Raw genomic sequence first — 26,517 nt, forward strand, 5'->3', positions numbered from 1 at the left:
TCTGAATATATAAAGATGTCTATTTCAATTAAATGCTGTTTATTTTTATTTTTATTACAACATTGATAATGATAAGTAATAAATGTTTCTTAAGCAGCCAATCAGCATATTGGAATGATTTCCAAAGGATCATGTGACATGGAAAATTCTGATTTGCCAATGCAGGCATGTTTTTAAATACAAATAAAAAGTTGACAAACCAAAAAATAGATACTATAAGACTGAAATTATCTTCTGAACAAAGTTTAAGTGAAATCTGAACATTAAGTGATTCAGACTCATCAATATTAACAAGTCTTGCAATCATTATTATAGTTAACAGAGTATCAAAAATGCTTTCCTTCTGGGATAAGGGATAAGATATGTTTTCCTCACAAAACATATAATTATGTGTTTATTTGATACTCCACTGAAAATAAACAAGTCTTTCTGTGATGTACATGTTTAGTGCCCATTTACGAAGAATCAATGCATATTAAATAATTTTTGGTGTCCTGTTTAGCAAAGTTTACTCTCCTTTAACCATTCAGGATGAGTCTCTGTTTTTTCTGTGATTCACTGGTTAATGAAAACAGGCCGAGATATCAAGATGACCTAAATTTGTGCATGACTCAGAGGTGACTTACTATGTCCCATAGAAGCCCGGGTCACAGAGACACTCTCCTGTGGCAAAATGGCAGTCTCCATTAAAACAATGGCTGCAGTCTTTTTCACAGTTTTCCCCATAGGTGCCATTAGGACAGCGCACCTCACAGCTGAATACAGAGAAGTTATACAATTGGTAATTTCAAAGACTGTTTCAGTTTTCATCAAAAAAAAAAAAAAAAAAAAAAAAAAAAACCTTAATGATCAAAATATAAAAAGAATTCAGAGGTGAATTCACTAAAACTTTGTACTCTTCTACTTTTGGGAATGACATTTCACAGCAAATACCTGTTTTATTTACTAATCAAGTTGGTTTACAGCACTATTATAATTCTCTTAATTGCAAATATTAGTATAATAGATTGTGCTACTATTTGCCTGACATTTTAACGTTTTATTTATTTATTTTGTTAACATTTATACTGCGTTCAAAAGTTTGGGGTTAAGATTTTATTTTTATTTAAATGTTATTAATACTTGTGTTTAGCAAGAATGCAGTTAAATTGATCATATTTTGACATCATTTCTGAACGATTCTGTGACTCTAAAGACTGTAATGATGCTGAAAATGCAGATATGCCGTGTATGTAAATAAATAGCTCTGTCAGTAGCATTAATCTTTTTTTTTTTTTTTTTTTTTGTGAATTCCCCCTTCGCTTCTCAACTTTTTAACAGTTAGCTACAATGGGCGAAATTGTGTACCGATCTCCAATCCAGCCGGGATTGCAGTGGGAACACTTCCCGTCGATGCGGTTGCAGAAGTGACCGTCTTTGCACGGCGGACACTGATCCTTACAGTTCTCTCCAAAGTAACCCTCTGCACACATCTGATCACATTTTGTCCCATTCCAGCCGGTTTCACAGGTTTCACAGTGACCCTCCGTCACCTTACAGGGCTGCTGGCCTTTACAGTGGCCACACCTGGATCAAGAGAAACAAGAAAAGACCGAATGGTTCAGGTACAGTCAAAACCAGAATATACTTAAAATGGTTTTCTTACTCCAGTAGGAATATCTAAACATTCTTCAATCAGGGTACAATTGCTTGCTAAATAATAATAATAATAATAATAATTATTATTCTTTTTAATCAAAGTGAGTTTATATTTAAAACTAGAACAAATATCTGTCAATTAGGTAAAAAAAAATCAGCTTGATTTAAAAGGAAAACAATATTATTTTCTTAGCCCTTTGGACGTTTTATTTTATTTCTTTAAACTCACTTAATTTTGATATATTATTCAGAAAATAATATCTCATCAATATAGAATTTTGCTTTTCAAGTAATTGTATCTTGATTGAATTTTTTTTATATATCTGTATTGCAAAACTAACAAAAACTTTTTTTTTTGCAATGATATTATGGCAATAAAATTGAACAGAACACCAAAGTCTGTATACAGATTTTTATTATGTTTATTTTTATTATTATTATTATTATTATTATTATTATTATTATTATTATTATTATTATTATTTATTTATTTATTTTTATTTTTTTGTGTGAGTGTGTTCCTGTAGCTCAATTGGTAGAGCACTGCATTATCAAGCGCAATGTTGGGGGTTTGATTCCCCAGGAACACATGATAGGTAAAAATTGATAGCCTGAATGCACTGTAAGTCGCTTTGGATAAAAGCGTCTGCTAAATGCATACATTTAATTGACATTTTTATTTTACTTATATATTTACTATTATAAATACCGTACTGTGACTTTTGATCAATTTAAGGCTCCCCTACTGAAAAAAGAACCCCTTTTGTATGATAATACATCACAACTTCCACCCAAACACAAATAAAATTTAATAAAATAAAGTTAAGCAGCAACACTTTTTTCAACATTGCTAATTCAAATTGTTTCTTGAGGAGTACATCAGCATATTAGAATGATTTCTCAAGGAGCGTGTGACACTGAAGCCTGGAGTAATGATGCCGTAAATTCAGCTTTGCATCAAAAAATGTATTACATTTCTTTACATTTTTCAAAATAAAAAAAGTATTTCACAATATAAATTTTTTTACTGTATTTTTGATTTAAAAAATGCAGTCATATTAAGTATAAGGGACTCTTATATTTTTTTCCTCACCTGTTTCTGCAGTTCTGACCATAGAACCCAGCTGGACATGGCTCCCGGCATAGCTTTCCTCTGTATCCAGGTTTACAGGTACATGATCCATCCACAGGGTTACACTTGCCGTTCATGCACTGACAGTGCCGTTCACAGTGCGGACCCCAGAGCCTCTCCCTGCACTGACATCGGCCTGAAAACTGCTCACAAGGCGAGTTGTTACACATGCACTGATTGCCACAGTTCCGGCCGAACCAGCCGGGGTTGCAGATGCACCGGCCCGTGTTCTGGTCGCACACCGAGTTGATGCTGCAGTAGCAGTTGTTGTTGCATTGCGGCCCCCAGTAACCGGCGTGGCAGGTACATTTGCCCGTCTCCTGGTTACATTTCCCTTTTTGACAGTTGCAGGGCTTCTCGCAGTTCTCACCCCAGCGATTTGGGTAGCACGTGCACTTCCCGGTCACATCATTGCATTTACCATTAGGGTGACACATGCACAAGCCCTTGCAGTCTGGACCCCAGAACTGAACGGGACACTCTAGAAGAGTCAAAAAAAATAATAATTGAAATAATTGTTCCAGGTTGTTGTAAAAGTATATTAGACATTATTTTATGTTGATTATAACATTCTAATTGGTCAGTTAAATATTCTTTCAACATGGCTGAAATGTCTATTTTGTAAATAAACTTCTCGTAAAAGTGTAAAACACTGTCTATATACTACCATTCAAAAGTTTTGGGTTGGTGATGATTTTTCAATATTTTGTAAAGAAGTCTCTTCCAAGGCTGCATTTATCAAAAATACAGTAAAAACAGTAATAATATTACAATTAAATTAAATGCTTTCTGTTTAAAAATTATCTTTACTGTCACTTGTGATCAATTTAATGCATCCCTGCTGAATAAAAGTATGAATTTCTTTAAAAAAAAAAAAAAAAAAAAAAAAAAAAAAACCTTGAACTTTTAAATTGGAATTAATAAAAAAAAAAAAAAAAAAAAAAAAAAAAAAATATATATATATATATATATATATATATATATATATATATATATATATATATATATATAAATTTCGGTCTTGGTTCTGACTTTAGAAATGAAAAGTCATTTCAGAAGTGAATGAACTTTATGAAAGATTATGATATTTCTTTTTAGAATACAAGACATGTTTAAACAGTGTGAATCGGGTCAATTTTGAGTTGCTAATGTTCAAAGCGTTTTATTTTTTTATTCCACACAGTTTTTCTTATTTTGAAGTACTTGCTTTTAAAAGAAGAATTTGTAGAGGGATATAAAAGAAGGATTTGACTGATTTGCTATTGCTTTTTAGTATTTATTGGACCAAAAATACGGATATAGGGCCCTATTTTAACGATCTGAAACGCAAGTGTCAAAGCGCGAAGCGCAAGTAACTTTGTGGGCGGGTCTCGGCGCTGTTGCTATTTTCCCGGCGGGATAAATGGCTCTTGCGCCCGGCGCAAATCTAAAATGGGTTGGTCTGAAGTAGCTTCATTATTCATAGGTGTGGTTTGGGCGTAACGTGAAATAAACCAATCAGAGCGTCATCCAACATTCCCTTTAAAAGCAGGTGCGCAAGTTCCATTATGGATTGCTATTATTGTGGCGTATTTACCAGGCGCACGCCAGGAGCGGTTCACAGCCGAGGAGACTGATGTTCTTGTAAGAGCAGTGAAAGACAGAGAAGTTGTGTTGTATGGGGATGGGAGAAACCCACCCAAAATACACCACAATGATTTCCGTCATCTCATGTGTTAATATTTTTTTTGTATAACAATTTATGATATGCAAAAATAACTGTTGCATCTGTGTAGATTACATGAGCAAAGTGTATGCGCGTTGTGCACGCTATACATTATGGTCAAGCATGCGCCCTTAAAATAGCATAATGAACAACGCGCAACGCGCCACTGACTTTAGACTAGGTTTTTTCTGGTCAGTGGCGCAATTGTTTAATGGAACAGCAAAATAGCACCAGGGATTGTTTGCGCCGGAACACGCCTCCTTTTTTGCGCTGAACCGCCCAGGGAGCGCAAGTTCATTCACTAGTTTAGCGACGTGCTTCTGTGGAGGGAAAAGCGCGCTTTGCGCGGGTGCAAAATAGGAATGACACATGTGTTGGTGTACAAAGTCAATTGCGCTGGGTGCAAGATAGGGCCCATAGGGTTTTAAGTCATTTACCTGAAAAAGAAAGCTTGTAAATTTTACATGCATATATTTGCAAAATGTTTTTTGAGCAAAATAGCATATAAATGACCTTAAAGCTAACTGACGTGGAGTAAAAGGCAAAAATTAGTTTTTAATGATTAAAAAGTGCTTAAACTCACTTGTGTCACAACTTGCCCCAAAATATCCATGACGACAGCGGCATTCGTTTGGTCGGACACACACCTCGTTCTCATTACAAGTGAAGTTACCTTCGCAGAGCGCTGAGGGGAGAAGGACATAATCAAGATAGGAACCCTGTAAAGTGACAGTAACATAAAGGAAATGAAACTTACGTGTTAAACACTCTTCGCCTTGCTGCGCCCATCCACTGCAACACATAAACCCTGGTGACCTGATGAATACAGGAAATATCAATGTCAAGTTAAGTGCACTGGTTTATTAGTTAAAGCTGCAGTAGGTAACTTTTGACGCTCTAGCGGTTAATAAACAGAACTGCTTGCGTCTTGCGGAAGAACATCGTTGCCGGAACTACTTCTCTCTGTTTATGTCTATGAAGAATCACAAAGGTACTGGGTTACTCCGCCGCGGTACCCCCGAAGCAATCTAAAATAGTCCGAATATAAACACTTATTATAGGTGCACCCTAGTGATTCAGGACAAGTTAAAAACACGGTTTGAAAAATGGATTCATGGTGTACTCGCTTATTATGTTCATTTTTCTACATTTTGAACACAAACAAAGTTACGGACCGCAGCTCTGATTGGTTATTTTTTACCGGGAGCGCATGACTTTCTGCAAATGGCAATAGGACACTGGGAGGAGCCAGAGGAGCTTGATTTTTTCACAGATTATCTGTCTCATATTCTACTGTCAGGACATAATGACAGGTTTAATTAATATGTAAAAAATATATTTTTACAAAAGTTACCTGCAGCTTTAAGGAATATACATTCTTTACTACATTAAAATGACAGCCCATCATTAAACATTTGCATCAGCATATTCTGTAAATTCCCAGACCAAAGTTTCATCTGTCCACAAGATATTTAAGCATGTGGCTCTTGAGTAATACTGCAGATGTCTGGATGCCATCTGTAGCTCCTCCTGAGCTTCACAAGCGCAGATGTTTCAGATAGCAAACATATACTGACTCACATCCAGTCACACAAACACAAGCGTAAGCATTCATTCCATTCTCCACCCTCTCAGCAGTGACTGGATCCAAAACAAGGCCTGATTTGATTAGTAATGCAAATGTCCTTCATTAGGCTAGTCATTTAGTCCAATAAACCGTCTGGACTCCACATTAATTGATAAGTGAAAAAAACCTTTGAAATAGCTTTTCAGAATATTAAATTGAGCTTGATTTAATCCAAAATATAAAAGGTCTGTATTTATTTACAAAAAAGAAAAAATAAAAGAAAAAAGAAGAAGAAATCTAATTTGTAGTTCTTTATGCACTAATTCTGAATACATTTTCAGTGATTAATGACTTAAATTTGGCTCACTTTTCTCACATGAAGCTGTCTAGTGGCTTCAGAAGAACTGAAATATAGTGCATGAGTCATTGTGCATCTCCTTTGTGTTCCACAGAAGAAAGTAAGTCGTATGGTTTTGGAATGACATGAGCCTGAGTAAATGATGACAGAAGTTTTATTTTTTGCATGAAATGCTCTTAATCCATCACATATGATCCCAATGGAATTTAACATGTGTCTGCGATGGATGTTTTATTCAAAGGAACTCACAACAGGCCTGCTGCAGCAACTTACATGCCTTTCTTTGACAGAAAATATTGGGGGGAAGAAAGAGGAATGGCTTCGGAACATAATAAGGGCCTGAATTGAACCCATGTCTCCCATATGAGCAACACAGCACAGTGTATCTGAAGGTTTCAACATGTTTACAGACTAATACCATTTAAAGGTTTGGGTCAATTTTTTGAAATATATTAATACCTGTATTCAGCAACGAAACATTAAACTGATCAAAAGTGACAGTAAAAACATTTATAATGCCGCAAAAGATGCTTATATCAAACAAATGCTGTTCTTTTGGATTTTAAATTGTATTATGTACACTAATTTACCATTCAAGAGTTTGGGCTCAGTAAGATTTTAATTTGATTGTTATTTTAGTTAAAAGAAATTAAAGCTTTTATTTAGCAAGGAAGCCAAATATTATTTAATATACTGATTAAAAGTGTCAGTAATGTATAATGTTTCAAAAAATGTTTTTTTTTTTTTCAAATAATGCTGTTCTTATGAACATTCTATTCATCAAAGAACCCTGAAAAGTGTATCACAGTTTCTTCAATTTTTATTTTTTTTTATTAAACAATGTTTCCCATAATTATAATGACTCTTCAGCAGCAAATCAGCATATCAGAATGATTTCTGAAAGACTGAACAATGGCTAGTGTTCTATTTATCAAGTGATTTAATGGAAAACACATGTAAGAGCAGTTTCATCTAAAACTCTCTATTATCCCATGCATGAAAAACTAAATGATCTTCCTACTTTTCTCGAAACCTTTCTAATGATCCCCGCTATCTCTACTTTAAGTGGCCCTCAAAATGTAATACTCTCTAAGTGCTCCTTGGATATAAGACATATGCCGCCCCTCATATTCCTCCACATGTGACCCCAGAGAAGCCTTGTCCACACTTTGGCTTCCTCTGAAGCGTGGGGGCCGCTCTCTGCCTTCAGTCAGCGTTTGTTTAGCCTTTGTGTGCGTGTCTTAGCCAGACATGATCTACACCACAGCCCTGACTTCTCTGCTCTGTGTCAAACCCAGCGTACAGCCCACAGCCAGAACGCGAAGCTATGACTTTGGGATAAAGCTGAAACAAATGGGAATTGAGCATCAGTCAACAGCTGGGGGGCAAAACCTGATTCAGCAACAATAAAGTTCTGCGTGGAAATTCGGAGCAATTTTGTAAAACGAATATGAACTTCCTGTCAACGTCTGTGGTTGGTGAGAATACACACTAGATTGTATCTGGTGGTTTCCATTCGGATCTCACGTACAGTGATAGCCATCTAGATCAAGTAATCACAAAGTAAACAAACTTGTAAACAACTGACTAAACCAGTCAGCATTTAACACTGTTAGTAGGATTCCCCTAAAATGCCCAGTGAAACATTTACATTTACATTTCATTTATTCATTTAGCAGACGCTTTTATCCAAAGCGACATACAGATGAGAAACAAAATGATGATGAAACAAAATGCACTTGGTTATTGCTTTGACATGTTGATAACTAATTTTTTGTTGATAACTCATAGTTTGAAGCAAATGATCTGCAGAAGGTTTAGTTGTGATTTTTTTTTTTTTCTTTTTTTTTTTTTTACGTAATTTTTTAAAGCTGCATGAGGACAGGCCCAAAAATGAAGAATTTGCCCCTCCTGTTGAACACAACAAGATGGATGATAACCAAATAGTTACTGGTAGCCATTGACTTCCATTGTATTTCATAGAAATACTATGGAAGCCAATGGATATCAGCGACTAGTTTCATTTTCATCATCTTCTTCTTCTTCAAAAAAAATGCTTCTTTTGTGTTCAACAGGTGAAAACAACAACAACAACAACAACAACATAAAAAACAAACAAACAAGATGTTTTGAGGATAAGTAAATAATGACAGAATTTTTGGGTTAACTAATTTTCGGATGAACTCTCTCCGTTTAATGAAATGTAGGTCATAGATACAGTATGGTATTTTGTGGCCCCCAGTGACCTCCGTGCTTAGGTTTGGAAAGTGTTTACAATCTGTAATGACTCTGGAACTGTACAGGTCTTTTTTTTCTGCTTCAAACTCTAAAGTAATGAATGGATTATAGTAAACTGAAAGATTATTATCATATATTTGATGCTTTGATGTTTGTTTTTGTCCTTTAAGTTAATAAATACAAAATATTTGCATGCGATGTAATAAGTATTTTAATGCCAATTAAGGGTTTTTATTATTATTATTTTATTATTATTATTATTATTATTATTATTATAACGTAGGCTTTAATAAAATATCTTAACTGTGCCACGACTTCAGTGGTTCAATGTTTGAATATTTGGTGTCGCCCCCTATCCCTCAATGTGTGTCAGTGAACCTGATGTAGGATGACTGACACACATCACATTCAAATCACTAACAACAACATCACAAACAACTTTAGTGGAGTTTTAGAAGTCACTAATCACTTATTTCTGTACACTTTCAAGTATATATATATTATGACTTTATTCATTTATAACAATCAAAAATCACAAAAAATATCATACAACTTAGCATTATCGTTAACTCTATAACTTTAAAAATAAAGATTAATGTAAAAGATCTGTCATTTTTAAATTTAACTCTTTATTTAATATTCTAATAGCCTACACGTTCACAACTGTTTTCCTGAAGCTCAGATAAATCGTGTTTAATTGCCATTAATCACTAATGTATTTAATAAACTTTGATTTAATAAAATGTGAGCTTCACACCTGTTCACATAAGGCCTTTGTTCTCGCTTGATATCATGGATTTCGTAAGACATTAATGCTTTCTTTTATTTCCTTCCCCCCTAGAAGTTATTCATCGACTTACCCTGGAACTTTGCACACGTTTCTACCCTTTGGATTGAGTTCTTGACTGAAAACAGGGCTCAAGCATTGAAGCAAAAGCAGTAAAACTGCTAAAGTTCCCTTTAGATCCATGGTAGAAGAAACAGCATCTCTCCATGCGCCTCTTCTGCTCAGCATTCCTTTTCTTTACAATTTCTAGAAGTTCAGACGGGTTATTCTGTATCTCCTAAGTCGCAAAACCGTCGACTTAAATCGCTGGGAAGTTATTTTATCCGCATAAATCGTTTATCCACTCTATTTCAGGCTCCAAAGGCTGAAGCAGAGAAGAGAAAAGAGGAGGAGAGGGCGCACAGAAGTTATAAAACCAAACTGTTATCCCCTCCGTCCAGCCCCAGTTCCTGAAGAGAACTTCTACTTTTATTATGCGCTCCAAACACTGGTGGATGTAACTGGTGCATTGCTGGAAACTTCTGATACCCTGATATCCCCACTTTTCCGCTAATATTTCCAAAATGCAGATTTTCAGAAAGGATATGCTGCATCAGAATGTGCCAAGAAAAAAAAGCTGTGCAAAACTTTATGTGCGTCCATTTTGAAAACCTAAAGGCAACTTTAAAACGGGTCGTTGTTCTCTTTTCAGAAGGGAAATTCCTAATTAGTGATCCTATCTCCAGCTCTGGCTCTTGGGAATTCGGTGCGCCTGCTCTCTTTGGCGTGCAGCGGTTTCCTAAAATCTGACCGAAACCACCCGAACAGCTCCTCATCGAGTGGGTGTGACTATAGAATCTGCTTGGGACCCCAGCCCCCCTTACTAACCCCGTCAACATGCCCGCGCACAAGCGCATTCACGCTGCCAGTCAAAGCGAACAAGTTTACCTATGTAGGCCTAATACACTTTTGGTGTTTTATGTAATATAATAATTATAAACTACACATAATTATAACCAATAAAAGCGATGGGTTGGCAACATGTATACTACGTGCATTTTTGCGTAGGCTAGTTATCTTTCATTTAGAATGATCTTTCCCCTTTACAGATTTATCTCATAATATATAGCCTATATATATATATATATATATATATATATATATATATATATATATATACACACACACACACACACACACACACACACAATTTATTTATTTAGGTTTTTTTTTGTATTGAAAATTATAGTATACAGATCCCGAACCTAAACTTTTTGCAGTTTGAATAAGCGAACAAAATGTTATTTTATATTGTTTATGAATAACTTTTGTACATATCCAGAAGTTTTTTCAGTGTTTTGCAAAAGTGAATTACTTTAATAAGGCAACGGCTCCCTCCTCTGTTAACCTCATAGAACGTGCACAACACACTTTTACGTCACGAACGTCACAAACACATCTGCAAGAGCAAAACTTAAGGACAAGAGAGTAAGAGTAATATATTTAAATAAATAAACTCGGCTGAATCTAGATATTTTGCACGTATAACCTGCAAGTTTAACTAAACTAATTTATACATTCATGTACGAAACGGTGCAAAACAGAAACGTCACGGGATTTGGACCATTCAGCCCAGGATCAGTCAGCCCAGATTTGAATATAGGCGATGCCCCACAGGTAGCGTTAAATAATGTGCTCAAAAGGGTAGTTTACCAAAACAGCAGGAGATCGATTTGTATTTATTCTCATTGTTTGTAAAGAAGTCTCAACTGTTAATTTTCCGCAAAACTCTACCTGCCTTTGGGCTCGCGACTCTTGAAAACATCAGTAGGAGTTTGGCCGTCTCCTTGCTTGTGCAAGCTTTACATCCAACCAAATCACACAAGTGCAGCCTGTTGACAGCAGAGAGCGTGTATCATTTAGTAATAAGATCTCTATGAACTTGTACTGTAGCCTACTGTATATGAAAGACTTCCATGTTACTGTCAGGAATGACTCATGTGGCATTGTCCCAGATGATTGACAGTATTGGCATCTTGCCAGGAAGACTTCACCTGGTAAGTGTGTAGTGTTACTAGAGTCGAGATTAATGGCAAATGCAGAATGAACCTCAGACATGGGCAAGTACTGTATGTTTGACCTTTAGACGTCCTTTACAGACTCAGAGACCCCACATACGGAAATTCTAAGCATATACAGTAAAAGAAATGGACACAGCGACACATTGGATTCAACGGAGACAAGTAAAGTCAATTAGAAGCACTTACTTCCTGGGGGTCGGGCGTACTGCGCAGACTCAAACTGAGCTTGATGACGTAGATGTCAGGTGAGCAACCTGTAAATCTTCTAATCGCTGTGCCAATAGCATCTACAATACTGTTCATGCATAAAGGCTGATCAATCACTGTTGATTTTTCCAGACACAGTACACTAAACGTTTTGTTTTTGTTATTAATATGTTTAAATGGCAACACCGCAAACACAGGCTGAGTGCCTTTAGAAGGATGCAGAATTATTCTAAGATCTTTTAGAGCTGCTTGGATTAAACCCACTTTTAATTTTCCATTTTTTAATTTTATATAATTTGTCATTTTTAGTAGTCATTATATGCTGTGGCAGATATCATGTGCATTACAAGCTTCTGTTTGAAAAGAGCATTCTACGTGTAGTGTATGTGTGTGTGTGTGTGTGTGGAAAAAAACGATTACAACATTATAGAACAAAAATGAATTCAATTAGCTTATGCACTTTACATCTACATCACATTTCTCATCAATATTGTTAACAATAAAGATTAATAAGGAAAAGAAGCACATCACAAATAGCCTACATCTTTAAATCTGGTGTTGATAAACAGAACATCTCCGCTTCTTAACTAACAATCATGTGCCTAAAAGAAGCACAAATAAAGATATAGGTGCAAACAGAATACAGTGACGTCAACCTTGGTTTTGTAAGGCAGTTATTTTATGACACAGAACACGTTGGTGAAACTCATGCATCTAACAAGAACTTAATACACAAAATAATCATATGGATTCAAGCATTTAACATTTATGAATTAATTAAATGTCAGTAATGAACAATAATACACAAATTATAGCTATCACAAGGAAGGTCCGCGTACAGTAAAGTGGATAGTGTACAACACCCCATCAGTTATATTCAGTTTTGTAACTTCTTAGAGAAAATTAAGTCGTTATAAAGAGAAAACAACTTTTGTTATGTCGAGATAACGAGAAAATTAAGTCGTTATAACGAGAAAACAACTTTCGTTATGTCGAGATAACGAGAAAATTAAGTCGTTATAACGAGAAATCAACTTTCGTTATGTCAAGATAACGAGAAAATTAAGTCGTTAAACCGAGAAAACAACTTTCGTTATGTCAAGATAACAAGGAAACAAGAAGGAAAAAAACGATAATGCATGACTGCTTAGAACTTCCGTAGTAATTAGGGGTGCTCCGATCACGATCGGCTGATCGTTAATGCGCATCTCGTCAGTAAAGCCGGTTCTCTAATCAGCGGTTAATTCCATCAGGTGCGTGATTTCACATAGAGCAGCTGTTACTACACAGAGCCGTTGTTAACTGAGAAGATGCGCCAAAAAAACACTGAAAATGAAGTGGATTTGCTCATCTTCTCTAGGGAGCACCCCTAGTAGTAATTTGGTCAAATGCGACTTTTGTTATGATGTAGAAATCTTTTCTATTTCAAAAGAAAGAAAAAATGTTTATTGAGCACCAAATTCAGAATGTTATAATGATTTCTAAATTTTTAACTATATTTTATATAGAATTTAAACTTTATTTTGACATATATGTGACCATGTACCACAAAACCAGTCTTAAGTTGCTGGGGTTTATTTGTATCAATAGACAACAAAAAAAAAAACTTGTATGGGTCAAAATTATCGATTTTTCTTTTATGCCAAAAATCATTAGGATATTAAGTAAAGATCAAGTTCCAAGAAAAGATATTTAGTAAATTTCCTAACGTAAATATATATAAACTTAACTTTTGATTATTAATATACATTGCTAAGTACTTAAAGGGCTAGTTCATCAAAAAATTTAAATTATGTCATTAATAACCCTCATGTCGTTCCAAACCAGTGAGACCTCCGTTTATCTTCGGAACACAGTTTAAGATATTTTAGATTTAGTCCGAGAGCTCTCAGTCCCTCCATTGAAGCTGTGTGTACGGTAAACTGTCCTATCTCCAGAAAGGTAAGAAAAACATCATCAAAGTAGTCCATGTGACATCAGAGGATCAGTTAGAATTTGTTGAAGCATCAAAAATACATTTTGGTCCAAAAATAGCAAAAACTACGACTTTATTCAGCATTGTCTTCTCTTCCGTGCCTGTTGTGAGCGAGTTCAAAACACTGCATTTTAGTGATATTCAGTTTGCGAACGAATTACTCGATGTAACCGGATCTTTTTGAACCAGTTCACCAAATCGAACTGAATTGTTTTAAACTGTTCGCGTCTCCAATACGCATTAATCCACAAATTACTTAAGCTGTTAACTTTTTTAATGTGGCCGACACTCCCTCTGAGTTCAAACCAACCATTATCATGTCATAATTCATGCACTCAAACAGTACATTGACTGAACTGCTGTGAAGAGAGAACTGAAGATGAACACCGAGCCGAGCCAGATAATGAAAAAAAGGTTGAATCATTCTCGAGTCAAGAAACGTTTCTGACAGACGCGTCCGATTCGAGAACTGAGGAGCTGATGAAACTGCACATGTGTGATGAACCGTTTTCTTCAACCGGTTTATTGAATCGAACTGTCAGGAAGAACCGGTTCGCGGAAAAGAACCGAATTTCCCATCACTACTGGTGATCCGAAAACCGATGCAAGCGGTTCTTGACTTAATAATTTTTTTTTCTATGAGCTAACCCTTTAATTTGAACAACTTTAAAGGCAATTTTCTCAGTATTTAGATTTTTTTGCACCGTCAGATTTCAGATTTTCAAAAATTTTGTATCTTGGCCAAATATTGTCCTATCCTAACAAACCATACATCAATGGACATATTATTTATTCATCTTTCAGATTTTGCATAAATCTCAATTTCGGAAAAATTGACAGACACTTAAGACTGGTTTTGTGTTCCAGGGTCACATATTAAAATGGAAAACAACTTATTTTAAATTGGAAAACTCCTACACAGTTTGTTTATGTGCATAAATGTAATGCTGCATGGTGCATTTATCATTTGCATTTATCTTTTATATACAGTATGTGCTCAACAATTGTCCTGTCTTGTGGTACAGTTAATAACAAATCACAAAGGCCATCCATAATGTGGACTTACTGAACTCAGAAGTCATATTTCTATGTTATCCTCCATATACAGTTGACACAAACTGCAAGGCACCTAAACCACACTGAAAAATGTATGCATGCCATTACATTAAATAACAAGTGCCATTTAGGCAAAACAATTACCATGCAAAATAAATCATTCATATATTCATATGCGTTGAGTTATACCAAAAAGAATATGAAGCACTCAACTTCAGATCATACTATACTATCTGCATGCTTTGACAATAATATTTCTGTCTTCTACAGATAACAGAAATTAGTAGAAAGTTGTTGGGGCAGAAGATGTTTGAACAGTTTATGAAGATGACATTCTACGGTGAGTTTGTGGCAGGGGATGACCGTCAGTCCATCAGGCCTGTAGTGCAGAAGAACCAATTTTATAGAGTGGGAGCTGTGCCATATTATAGTGTAGAAGATCTCTCGAAGGAAAAGGCTAAGAGAAAAGAGATGAAGTAAGTGCTCTCTTCTGCTCCCTCCATCCTCAAACTACCGTGATTAAGCAGCTTCAACTGAGGTACCAAGGTGACTGGTAAGATTTGTGAACAACTTAACAAAATGCATTATTTATTGTCTATATATGAGAATGGTACTCAAGACATTCAGCTAAACATTTAATATTTAATGATGGATGGATGGATGGATGGATAGACAGACGGATAGATAGATGTCATTATATGGAAAATACTGAGCGCATGAACATTAAATCAGCTCACCTTGCTATTCATCAAAGAAATAATAATAATGTCCAAATCAGCATCAACAGTTCAATCAGCATCAAATCAGCATGTTAGACTGATTTCTGAAGGGTCATTTGACAGAAAATTAAACTTTGCCACCACATGAATAAATTACATTTTAAAATTTATATATATATATAATTTTTGTGTGATTGTGTGTATATGCACATACATACATATTTTTTGTTATTCACCATCTGCAGTGCTTTGAAAATTGCAATTACACTTTCTATTGATAGGCAAATTTTACTCAAGACATTCAGCTGAATATTTAATTAGTTTGCAGTCATTTATTTGCAGATTACATGAGCCAGACCTGACTGACCAATTAAGGGCCAAATTAATAAATCATTGATAAAGATCCCACCAAGTATAAGAACAGAATGTGAATGAGTGCATTTATTTATTTATTTATTTATTTTTGCTCCATAGAGTTGTAGAGCCTAATTTGCTTAATTGAAAGCAACTAATTAAGAACTTTTGAACTCCTAATATCAACCTGCTGTTTTGGGCAATTAATTTAGTTGAATCCTTAAGTTAGTGTTGTGGAAACTTTCTCCCTTTCAGTTCCTCCTATTTTGCTTGGCAGCATGATTCCAGAATCTTTGGGTCTGAGTCGGTCTTTAAGACCTGCTTTGCGTCACACTAACTACTTTTCGGTAGAGGGCCTAGAGGTTAATGGCCATGCTGTGATTGTGCTCATGCAGAGAGCCTAAAGAAATAGACTGAGATTTGATCTGCTGTCACAAATGTAAACAAATAAATGATAGCCTATTGGTTGTTTCAGTCAAGGCCCATTGTTTCTGATTGGCTTATATTTAGGGTTAGTGGGATTAATTATTGGGAGAGGGGATGTCTGAAGACCCTAAAAGAAGAAATTACTGGACTTTATATTATTTGTCAACATGGAGCATGTGGCTCATCCCAAATATATTATTTTTTTTCATCAGAAAATATTTTAAATGCACATATTTTGATAAATCTGGCGCAAAGCATCTCTTATGAATGAATGAATTAATTAATTAATAGTTTTAGTTTCAGTTTTAGGGATAATAACAAAAATAGAAATAATTAACTATAATAATCCTGTTCAATTTTGACTTATTATGCTCTAGCAACCACCTAATGCATATTTAACTTTAGGAATAAGATTAAAAACATGCTCTCCAATGTGATTTATTTCCTGTTTGTCAGCGTTACTGAAACATTTACACACATTATTTGGCAAATACCAGGCGGTGTTTATTTCACACAACTTGTATATTAATTGCAGTCTGGGCTAGTTATAAATGCAGTCTGCGTCCTGTATGTGTTTTTAATAATTCTGAAGGTAACTTTTTGTAATTCATCCTAACCTGGAACTGAACCTGTGACCTCTCTGTTATCAGTACAGGTCCTTAACCATTAGCCTCACCTACATTTCAACAGCTGTGTCAACGTTATGACATTTGATTAAAAAACGTCTTAATTTGTTCTTGTCATTGACCTTTTGGAAATTACACAGAGTCAGTGCTGTCCCCGAGGTTCTCCTGCTGGAAATATAAGATGCCTGAGTACTGAGAGAGCGAGAGAGAGACAGAGAGAGAGAGAGAGAGACAGAGATATAGATGATATGCCATTTGGATTACGAGGAAAAGCCATTGATACAAAGTGAGATCCATTAAAGGGACTTCTCCTCCACATCACTGCTCTCATTTCAGAACGCAGCTGTCAGAGGTCTGAGCAATTTTATAGGCGTCTCTCATCAGATTACTCTGTGGCCATGAAGTGCAGTTCTCTCCATCGCCTGAGAGGGGCGCTAAATCACCACGATCGATTTCCTCACAGACCAAATGAGCTGAAATGGAGCGTTTATTGGAAATGCTCTTTACAACCACAGAGGACCCTGGCTGGTCACTGGCTAATAAAAGCTAATTTATGTCCGTGATGTGTGTTTTAGAGCCTCTGCCCCTATCAATATTGCATTAACATCCACCCCAACGGATCCTGTAATGCTGTTATACAGAATAGAGTGCTCAGTTTGGCTTTTCTGCATTATCAAGGGTATGATAGAGGGAGAATGCTGGAGGAAGTGGCATTTGAGTAGGCTGCCATCTAATATGCAGGAACCCAGGGCTGATCATTCCATGAGTTCTGTATGAAAAAGCTGCTATTGTTAAGTCTTGGTTTAGTTCAGTCAGCCATTATTATAATAACAGCCATCGGTCCACTGTAATTGACTTGCATTTATTGATTTTATGAATTGTCTGCTATATTACATTCAAGTGTATGTCCAAGACAATCCCACAAAATCTCTGTGCTTGAATCACAACAAATGAAATTAATACATAAATAATTTTACAAGTATCACACGTACTGTACGCTGGATTGCTCTGCAGCCTGAAATGAAGTTGTTGTTGTTTTATCCAGCTGTATTTATGCAGTGTAACTTATCACATTCAAGTGAGAGATATAAAATATTGTATATATATTTTTTTTGGAAAAAGGATCACACCCACTCCAAAAAATGACTTGTAAACTCAATCAGGTGTAATCACCTTCTCAATGGGATTATTTGGCCTCAACACCAAATGATATGTCTGGCAGAAATGCAGTAAAGCTCTCCATCCAAATAACAGCATTCCTCCAGTAAAGCATGGAGGTGGTGAAATGCTGTTATGAGGGTGTTTCTCTGCAGCAGGTACCGGAGGACGTCAGGATAGCTGGAAAAATGGACGGGGCAAAATACTGTCAAATTCTTGAGGAGAATCTGCTGCTCTCTGCCAGAAAGTCGTCAATGGGAAGAAGTTCAAAGTTCACATTCGACAACATTTATTTGTTGTGCAACAGATATTATAACAAATCACACACACTCACACACACGGTACCAATTACAAAAATTGCCTACCATACAGGCATAGTTAAAATAATAAAAACAATCAATGCATAGAAAATCACATAGTTATCTGTGGCTCTTTATAGAATTGAGAAGCAGAATGGCTGCAGGCACAACAGAGTGTTTAATATCGGTTGGTTCTGAATTTTGGGAGTTTAAAGCGTAATCCCGATGGCAACATCTGAAATTCAGCCTGTAAGGGATGAGAATTATCTAACAGGATAGATTCAACCCTTCTTAACATCTGCTTCTGATAAAGTTCCTCCAGACCTTTCTGCGTGTAACCTGTTATACTGCTACTCGAATCAACCTCGAAAGGGAGTTTTTTGTTTTACAGTCAGTATCTAAACAGGGTCTTATCCACATGAAACTTGGACAGTTTCTTCAAGCATTAGAGGCGCTGCTGGCATTTCTTGCAAAGCAAACTGGTGTTTGGGTCAAAGCACAACTTATCATCAATAATGTACTTATACTCTGTAACAACCTCTATTTCTTGACCATTTATACTAGTTTTTCCAGTGTTAGTAACATTGCGCCTAAAATCAATACACATGTCCTTGGTCTTAGAGACATTCAGTTCAAGAAAGGCATCCTGACACCATGTAACAAAGTGATCAATGACCAAACCTTGCGAAGTTTCCTCATTGTTCAATAAGCTGACAATAACCGTATCATCAAACTTCACAAAGTATCACAAAACGACATCAGTGTGCAGAATATATAAAAGGGGGGAAAGAACACACCCCTGTGGTGAGCCAGTTGATGTAAGGGCCAAGTCAGAGAGATGGCCATTTACTCTCGCTCACTGGGATCTATTTATGAGGAAATCTAATATCCAGCCCACAAGGTTGGCCTCCAGTTTGAACTGATGTAAGAGCTTCTCAACCAGCAGGTGGGGCTGAATGGTGTTAAAGGCTGACGAGAAATCTACAAACAGTAGTCTGGCATGATTTCCATTGCCCTCAAGGTGATCAAGAATAAGGTTGAGTGCTGTTACAGTTGCATTCTGGACCCCTCGGTTTAGTCTATATGCAAACTGTAGTGGGTCAAGGAGGCAATTCATCATAGTTGACAGTTCTCTTTTGATCAGCTTTTCAAAACACTTCATCACAAGTGACGTAAGGTCTATGGGTCTATAATCATTTAAATTCTTAGTTAGGGAGGCTATTCTTTGCAACATGAAGTAAAATTGACTGTTTCCATAATTCAGGGACCTTCTGTTGGCACATAGATTGAAGAAGAAGAAGGTTTACCTTCCAACATGGCAATGACCCAAAGCACACAGCAAAACTGACACATAGATGTTGAAGGAGAAAAAGGTGAATGTCCTTGCATGGCCTCGTCAGAGCTCATTAAACCCCATTGAAAATCTGTGGAATTAATTGAAATCTACAGTCCACGAACGGTCACCATCAAATCAATCTGAACTTGAGCAGTTCTGCAAAGAAGAGTGAGCAAATATTGCAAAATCTAGATGTGCAAAGTTAGTAGACAAAGACATATAACAACATACTAAAGGCTGTAATTAAAGCAAATGTAAAGTTTTATTTTATATATATATATTTTTTTTTTCTTTTATCTCAAATACATCTTTCTTTTGAAAATTATATTCAGCTTCTGCATGTGAATGATAAGAGATATTGCATCAAATTTTACCTAGCAAACAATGAAAATGTGTTTAAATGTAATTATTTATGCATATTTTTTCCCCCTGTGACTATGAGGTAGAACATGAAGTTTTACATTGAATATAGATCTCCTTTCCTTTGCATTTATATTCAGTTACAAAATGTTGATAATAAAAAAAAGACCTGCTGTATTACTTCAGAATTACCCCTGCAAACAATGGAGAGATTTTGAAATGAGTGAGATCTGGGATAAAATCAGACAACTTTCATTCTCGTATGCTGAATGTATAACTGAGCCCTTTAAGTCTGGAAGGGCTTGAGTGTGTCCGCTAATGACCCCATCAGCATCACAGCATTCCGTACTGTTGGAACATTACAGACGTCAAAACATTGTCTCCACTGAGTCGCCCCATGTAGTGTAGGGGTAGATGGGGAAGAGCGGAGGCGTTGATGTGAGAGCCTTTTGAAGGATGTGGAGATCACAGGAGCTCAGTCTAAACAAATCACTGCCCTGTGTGACTGTGTAACCTTTGAGTTGGTTATGCCCAGCCTGACAGAACAGTGTAGTTCAGCAGAGAGCTTAAATGCATGCAGGTATAAGCATAGACATCAGGCTGGAGTCAGTGTGTGACTCTAAGTGCTGACCCTGAAACATAGAAGGCAAACAAATAGCAGAAGTGCACCACAGTACAGTGACTTCATAGCAGCCTCTGCCGTTATTATCGATTCCTCTCTACAGAAACTGCTGTTTCTTCATTTTGTTGGAAGAAAGGTCCCTAAAAAGACCTAAAGAACAAGTAGTTGGTTTCATTAGTCTCCTTTTTTATAAAAAAATGTCAATGTCTCTCTTTGTTGATAGATCTTTCATTTCTACATCAGAGAAAGAAAGCCCTGGTGAGTATGTGCATCATTTTAACAGTTCAATTATTTTGTAGTATTAAAGCAAACTATCATATTTTCCCTTTTTGACATTATTTTCGGGAGCTGACCACCAGGAGAAGTTGTTCACAGACCATCAGAAGTTTGGCGATCGTTGTGAAGGCTGGACGAGCACTCGTACTTATTCTATGCTGATGAGGCGAAATGCGACCAGCACATGTGGACTTTCCTGAAATGCATCAAAACCTCAGGTAACAGACCATCTATTAAAGCTGATTAGTAATTAACTTTGGAATTGGAGTCAGATTACAAGCAAAACAAAAGCCAGGAGCTACAGATGCAGTGACCAGAACAGAAGGCACTTTCCATGAACAGGATACAAAGTAGGGCCTGAAACTGAAATGATTTTAATCAGCAACAACTAAATATGATATGATTCTTACTGAATTTTTTGAATGTCTGTCTGAATTGTTTAAAAGGTTGCTTCTGAACCTTTTTGACTTGAAGGCCTCCAATTTTTTATTTTAATTTATTATATATATATATATATATATATATATATATATATATATATATATATATATATATATATATATATATATATATATAAAATAAATACATAACATTATTTATTTTAATAAAGGTAGATTATTTTAATTTATTAATATTAATTGGATTAAAATAATTGCAGTTATTATTATTTCTTGATTTACTATTTTTTAAATCTATTCATATTGGATTAAAATTATTTACTCATTTATTATAATTTCATAATATATTATTCATTTATACCTTTTTTATTATTATATATTGTCTGATAATTAGTTAATACAAGCTATTATAATTGGTTTTTAATTTGAATGGCATTTAGTTATTTAAAAAATGGGATAAAATAAATTGTACAATATACACTAGCATAAGAGTATATCACATCAACATGTGTTTATTTTTTTAAATCGTAATGCATATGTAATTATGCCTTTTTCAAATGCAGAGAAAGTTTTAAAGCAGTACTATTCTCAAATAAACAGCATTGTCTTGCAATAAGTTGTTCTGTACTATTGTGTTCAGGCTTCAAACCACTCAAGCTGAGATTTATGCCTCCTTTAAAAAAATAATGGCACACCAAAATATACTCTATTCATGGAAAGTGGTGCAAACTTTTACCCTGTTCTTCCTTTAATTCTTGTTGTGTGCTATGCAGATTATTTATATGTATTTTTAGTGTACATTGTGTGTGCAAGAGTGCCAAGAAGGCATGGAAGCTGAGCAGCTTTTGAAAGCATTTATAATTGTGAATGTGCATGCAGCTCGAGTTTTCCATTATGCCAGCAGTATTGGAGAAACATCTATTGTACTGCACCGGCAACACTAAGTATAACTGTAGAGAATTCATTCAGCATTCCTGGAAAATGGCACCTTAAAAGGCAGTTACACTATCATTGCTGTAGTTACATCTAAAATAACTCTAAAAGAAAATCACCTGCCTGCTTAGGTGGAAGTTCGGAAGACGGTTTCTCGTCTGTTAAGATGACTGCCTTGGGGCGACCACAATTCCTGGTTAGACTGAGGTTCAGGCAGGGTTCATTCATCAGATAACACGGGTTCAAATCCATCACCCTGGTGAACTAAACGGTCTCCTCATCCTTCCCTCAGGCGCCTTTAGCTCGTGTGCTCCGAGGTGCTGGTGAAATGGAGATGCTTTTTCAGTTGCCTGGCTGCCAAGCAGGGGAAAGATGGCGTGGAGGTGCTGGAGCAGAAACTGGATCTAGAGCAATTGCAGGTATGATTTGGGTTCAAACTGCGGCCAAACACTCAGATCAACCAACACTAAAGCGTGTTTAATACTGCAGTAGACTGTAAGGCAGCTGTAACAAATCTGACCTACAGCAAGCTACTGGAGGCTATATTGCAATGACTGTATAGAATGAGCTGCATTTATTTTAATGGTAAAATGTAATGAATGGGACAATAATTAACTGAATAGCAAACATTTGTTTCAAAAGCAACTTACACGGGACATTTATACATGATTATTTCCACTTGAGAAAGTGTTTTGCTTAAAGGAACAGTTCACCAGGAAAATTTGCTGGAAAAAGAACTCACCTTCAGGCCATCCAAGATGTAGATGAGTTTGTTTCTTCATCAGAACAGATTTAGAGAAATGTAACATTACATCACTAAATGAGATATAGAAACATCACAATAACCAACACATAATCCCCACAACTCCAGTCCATCATTTACCATCTTGTAAAGCGAAAAGCTGTGTGCTTGTATTCAACAAATCTTTTATTAGGACGTTTTAACTTCAATCCGTTGCTTCTCATCTGTATTATTGCTTTCTCCAGTGAAACAGTTGTCTTGTCTGAATCAAGAGAGAAATATGCACAGATCAAGCAGACATTTTTCAGCTAATTAAAATTTTTTGGTGAACTATTCCTTTAAGGGTATAATAGTGATACTACATGAATGCAAGGTACAGACTTACAATCTTTATTTTTAACCATTAAACTACAACATAATGGCAATTGAAAACATGAACATATTTTAACTTTTCCATTCATTATGCACAAATACATATTACAAGATTTAAAAAAAATGTAGCTCTCAAATTTACATCTAAATATTCAAACCTTGGGAAGGTTTGAGTGAATGATATGCACTATTGAAGTACATCAGTCATGAAAGTCATGTTATACGTTTTTTTTTTCCTTTATGACACAAAAGAACAAATTCTTACACTCTACCCTCTTATATTGCACATATTGAAATAATACTGTTGCCATGGCCTATCAAACTCTGAGAAGGACAAGGAAAGTACCATAGAAACACTGTGTATTTTTTCTGAAACCATATAAAAGCTTTGTGTGAGATTCATTTAAGTCATTATTAGCTTAAAATTCTTTAAAGTTTGAATATGCTGATGTGCATATAATATATGAGAGCTACAGGTTTTTTTCAGCTTGAATTTTGAAACAATGTAGTGAACAAGTCATATGAAATAGTTATATTGTTGGAGAGCAAAGGTCCAATCACACATCATGGATGATAATTATAATGATAAAGATACAGATCTAAAAAAACGATATACTCTATAATAAATAATAAAGTGTGGAATCAGATTTTCTTTTCAGCCAGTTAATGATAAAAGCATTGACAGCCAAGAACTTGAGCATTGAAAACATCAGATGACAAAACTGCGGAATGTGCTTATAATAAAAAACAGTATTGTCTGTTGGTGTGGACTCTGATGAGGTTATCAGTGATGAGTAACATGCTAATCATGCTACAAACATGCTAGCAACATGCAAGTAATTTGCTAATCATGTCAGCAATGTATGCTAGTAACAGGCTAATCATGCTAAAAACATGTTTATCTATCTAAATGTTCAAACTTCAGACTTTTACAACTGCTTTAAACTTTCAGGCGAGGCTTTCTCAACCCAAGCTAAAGTTTGTCTTGACAAACAATTGAATCTAGTTGTAATAGTTATTTTACAATTATCGTTTTGGTGTGAGTAGGCCTTAAGAACTGCTCTTCAGAATGTATCATTTTGTGTCCCATCATTTTTGGTCAGCTTTCCTTTTAATCGTGCAGTTTTTTGGGAGCTCAAGGCAACATTCAGAGCTTCTTCTCTGATGTACAGCTGCACTCATCAGGGTGAGAAACACCATTTTCCCCCTGTTCTGACACCCAGTCTTGTAAATCTTCTCAATCAATGGCAGACAATGAAGTTATCTTATGAACCGAAGCGAGCTACTCAAGGACTATTCCATGGGTGCTCCATTACTCTGCTTGACCCCCTTGAGTCAACTAAACCCCTGAGAGACTAAACTCATTTAGGAGCACTTTGCACTGCAGAATTGACCAGTTCATGCAAATGTGGGACACTGCTGAAATGTGAATGCTATTTTTTATTTGTTCCCCAAAGCACGGTGGACATGCTGGACTGTAACCGTCTGATCGACGAGAGAACAAAGATATCTGATCTACTGGTTTTCCAGAATCTGCAGGTAGGCAGACAGAAAGAAATGGATACTGTAACCACATCATAAATTAAGAGGGTTATCGATTTCCCATGGTCTAATTGGTTTACTACAAATGCCCCTCACAGTTTTGAGGTTTTACCAGGTAATTCAATTATAAAGACCTGTCTGGAAGAGTTTCTGCAAGAGGCTTCCATCACAAGTACAGAAAATAGTTTTATTTTTATTTTTTGCATAACTTAAAGATGTGACTTAAAGGTGAATGTGTAATTTCGGTGAAAAAATGGTACATCCTTATCATGTTACAACATATTTGTATAATTCATGCATGAAAACATAAGTTTGGATCGTGCACTTTCAAGTCTATGTTCAAAAGTGTGAGTGACGTTAAGGGGTTAATTATTATTTGTAAGATTTACTTCCCAAAGGAAAATGCACCCATGTGTGTTCATATTCTGAATTGCTTTTCCTCTTGTATTTAGTTTTTGAACAGACTGGTCAGCTGGAGCCTCTTCTGTCCAAGCTCACAGAAGAAGAGGAAGGGAAGATGAAAAGGATTCTTCAGCACCTGGATGTCTTGGCTAAGGTGCATTCATTGGCTGTATTCTCCTGTGCTGAGTGGCAGAAGGTCATGGTCTAACAGACAGTCATGGTTGGAGAATGTAACAGAGATCGATTTTGAGAAAGCCTTCAGCAGAGTGTGGAGGTTAGAGAGTTGTTCCGCCCCGTCGACTTGATGCGAGGAACATGTATCGGGTTTATGTCGCACTGTGAAAGGCCGCTGGTACAAGCAGTACAAGCTGTGTGACTCACAGTAGACTCGAGGCTTCCTTTTCTCAGTCTGGAAGAACCAAATCAAACAAAGTTTGGAGAATTCATATAACAGTTTTTCTCCAAATTGGTTACCTGGAGAATTTTTTTTTTGTGTAAGTTGGAACTGGACTTCACTCTTTCTACAGTGAGTTGTGGTGTGATGTGACTCATGCCAATATACAGTGCTGCTTGAAAGTTTATGAACCCTTCAGAATTTTCTATATTTCTGCAGAAATGTGACCCGAAATATCAGCAGATTTTCACACAAGTCCTGGAAGTTGCCAACGAGAATCGGATAAAAAAATGTAGACGGAAATATATACTTTGTATTGACGGGGTATTTTAAGTTAAATTCAAATGATCGCACCGGTGCCTCCAAGTTAACTGTAATGCACTGAGCGCGGTACTTTTCAGCTTCCACACTTGAATAGCACACATTTCTCTAGATTAACGTTAGAGCGAACAGCCATGCAATGTGGCTTCTTCTTACAAGTTTAAGATTACAAGCCACATTTGAGGTCGATGAAGGAAACAAACATTTGGATGTCCGATGTACTGTAATTACCACAAAGACAAGCTGTTAATGATCGGTCCGTCATGGACTATGTAACTACTGCCATTTCCTGTGGATTTTTTTTTACTGTGACTACTACAATTTTGATTGATTAAGCCTCTTCTCATCGACTAACAGTTAAGCCCCTTTCACACTGCCATTCCGGCAAATACAGGGGTAAAGTGTTCCTGCAATTGTTCCCTGGTTGCTAGATTTTGCACTTTCACACTGCCATTGATGACCCGGGATATGTGCGTGCACACAACCCTTGAAGATCCCGTAATGACACGTGACA

General features: G+C 36.1%; 1 protein-coding gene and 1 pseudogene across 1 annotated transcript in view; one reads left to right on the plus strand and one right to left on the minus strand.

The window, feature by feature from the left end:
* Positions 1-10,239, minus strand: part of LOC128014200 (scavenger receptor class F member 2-like) — a 28,608-nt gene extending 18,369 nt beyond the window's left edge. Inside the window, exons 1-6 of the mRNA XM_052597573.1 lie at positions 9,499-10,239; positions 5,233-5,291; positions 5,059-5,160; positions 2,732-3,251; positions 1,348-1,566; positions 627-755 (exon numbers count right to left, since the gene is read on the minus strand). Of these exons, the coding sequence (XP_052453533.1) occupies positions 627-755; positions 1,348-1,566; positions 2,732-3,251; positions 5,059-5,160; positions 5,233-5,291; positions 9,499-9,653 (1,184 nt within the window). The 5' untranslated portion in view covers positions 9,654-10,239. The remainder of the gene's footprint in view (positions 1-626; positions 756-1,347; positions 1,567-2,731; positions 3,252-5,058; positions 5,161-5,232; positions 5,292-9,498) is intronic.
* Positions 10,240-11,395: 1,156 nt separating this feature from the next.
* Positions 11,396-26,517, plus strand: part of LOC128015006 (proline dehydrogenase 1, mitochondrial-like) — a 53,625-nt pseudogene continuing 38,503 nt past the window's right edge.

This window comes from Carassius gibelio, chromosome A5 (assembly GCF_023724105.1).
Source record: "Carassius gibelio isolate Cgi1373 ecotype wild population from Czech Republic chromosome A5, carGib1.2-hapl.c, whole genome shotgun sequence".
Taxonomy (NCBI): Eukaryota; Metazoa; Chordata; class Actinopteri; order Cypriniformes; family Cyprinidae; genus Carassius; species Carassius gibelio.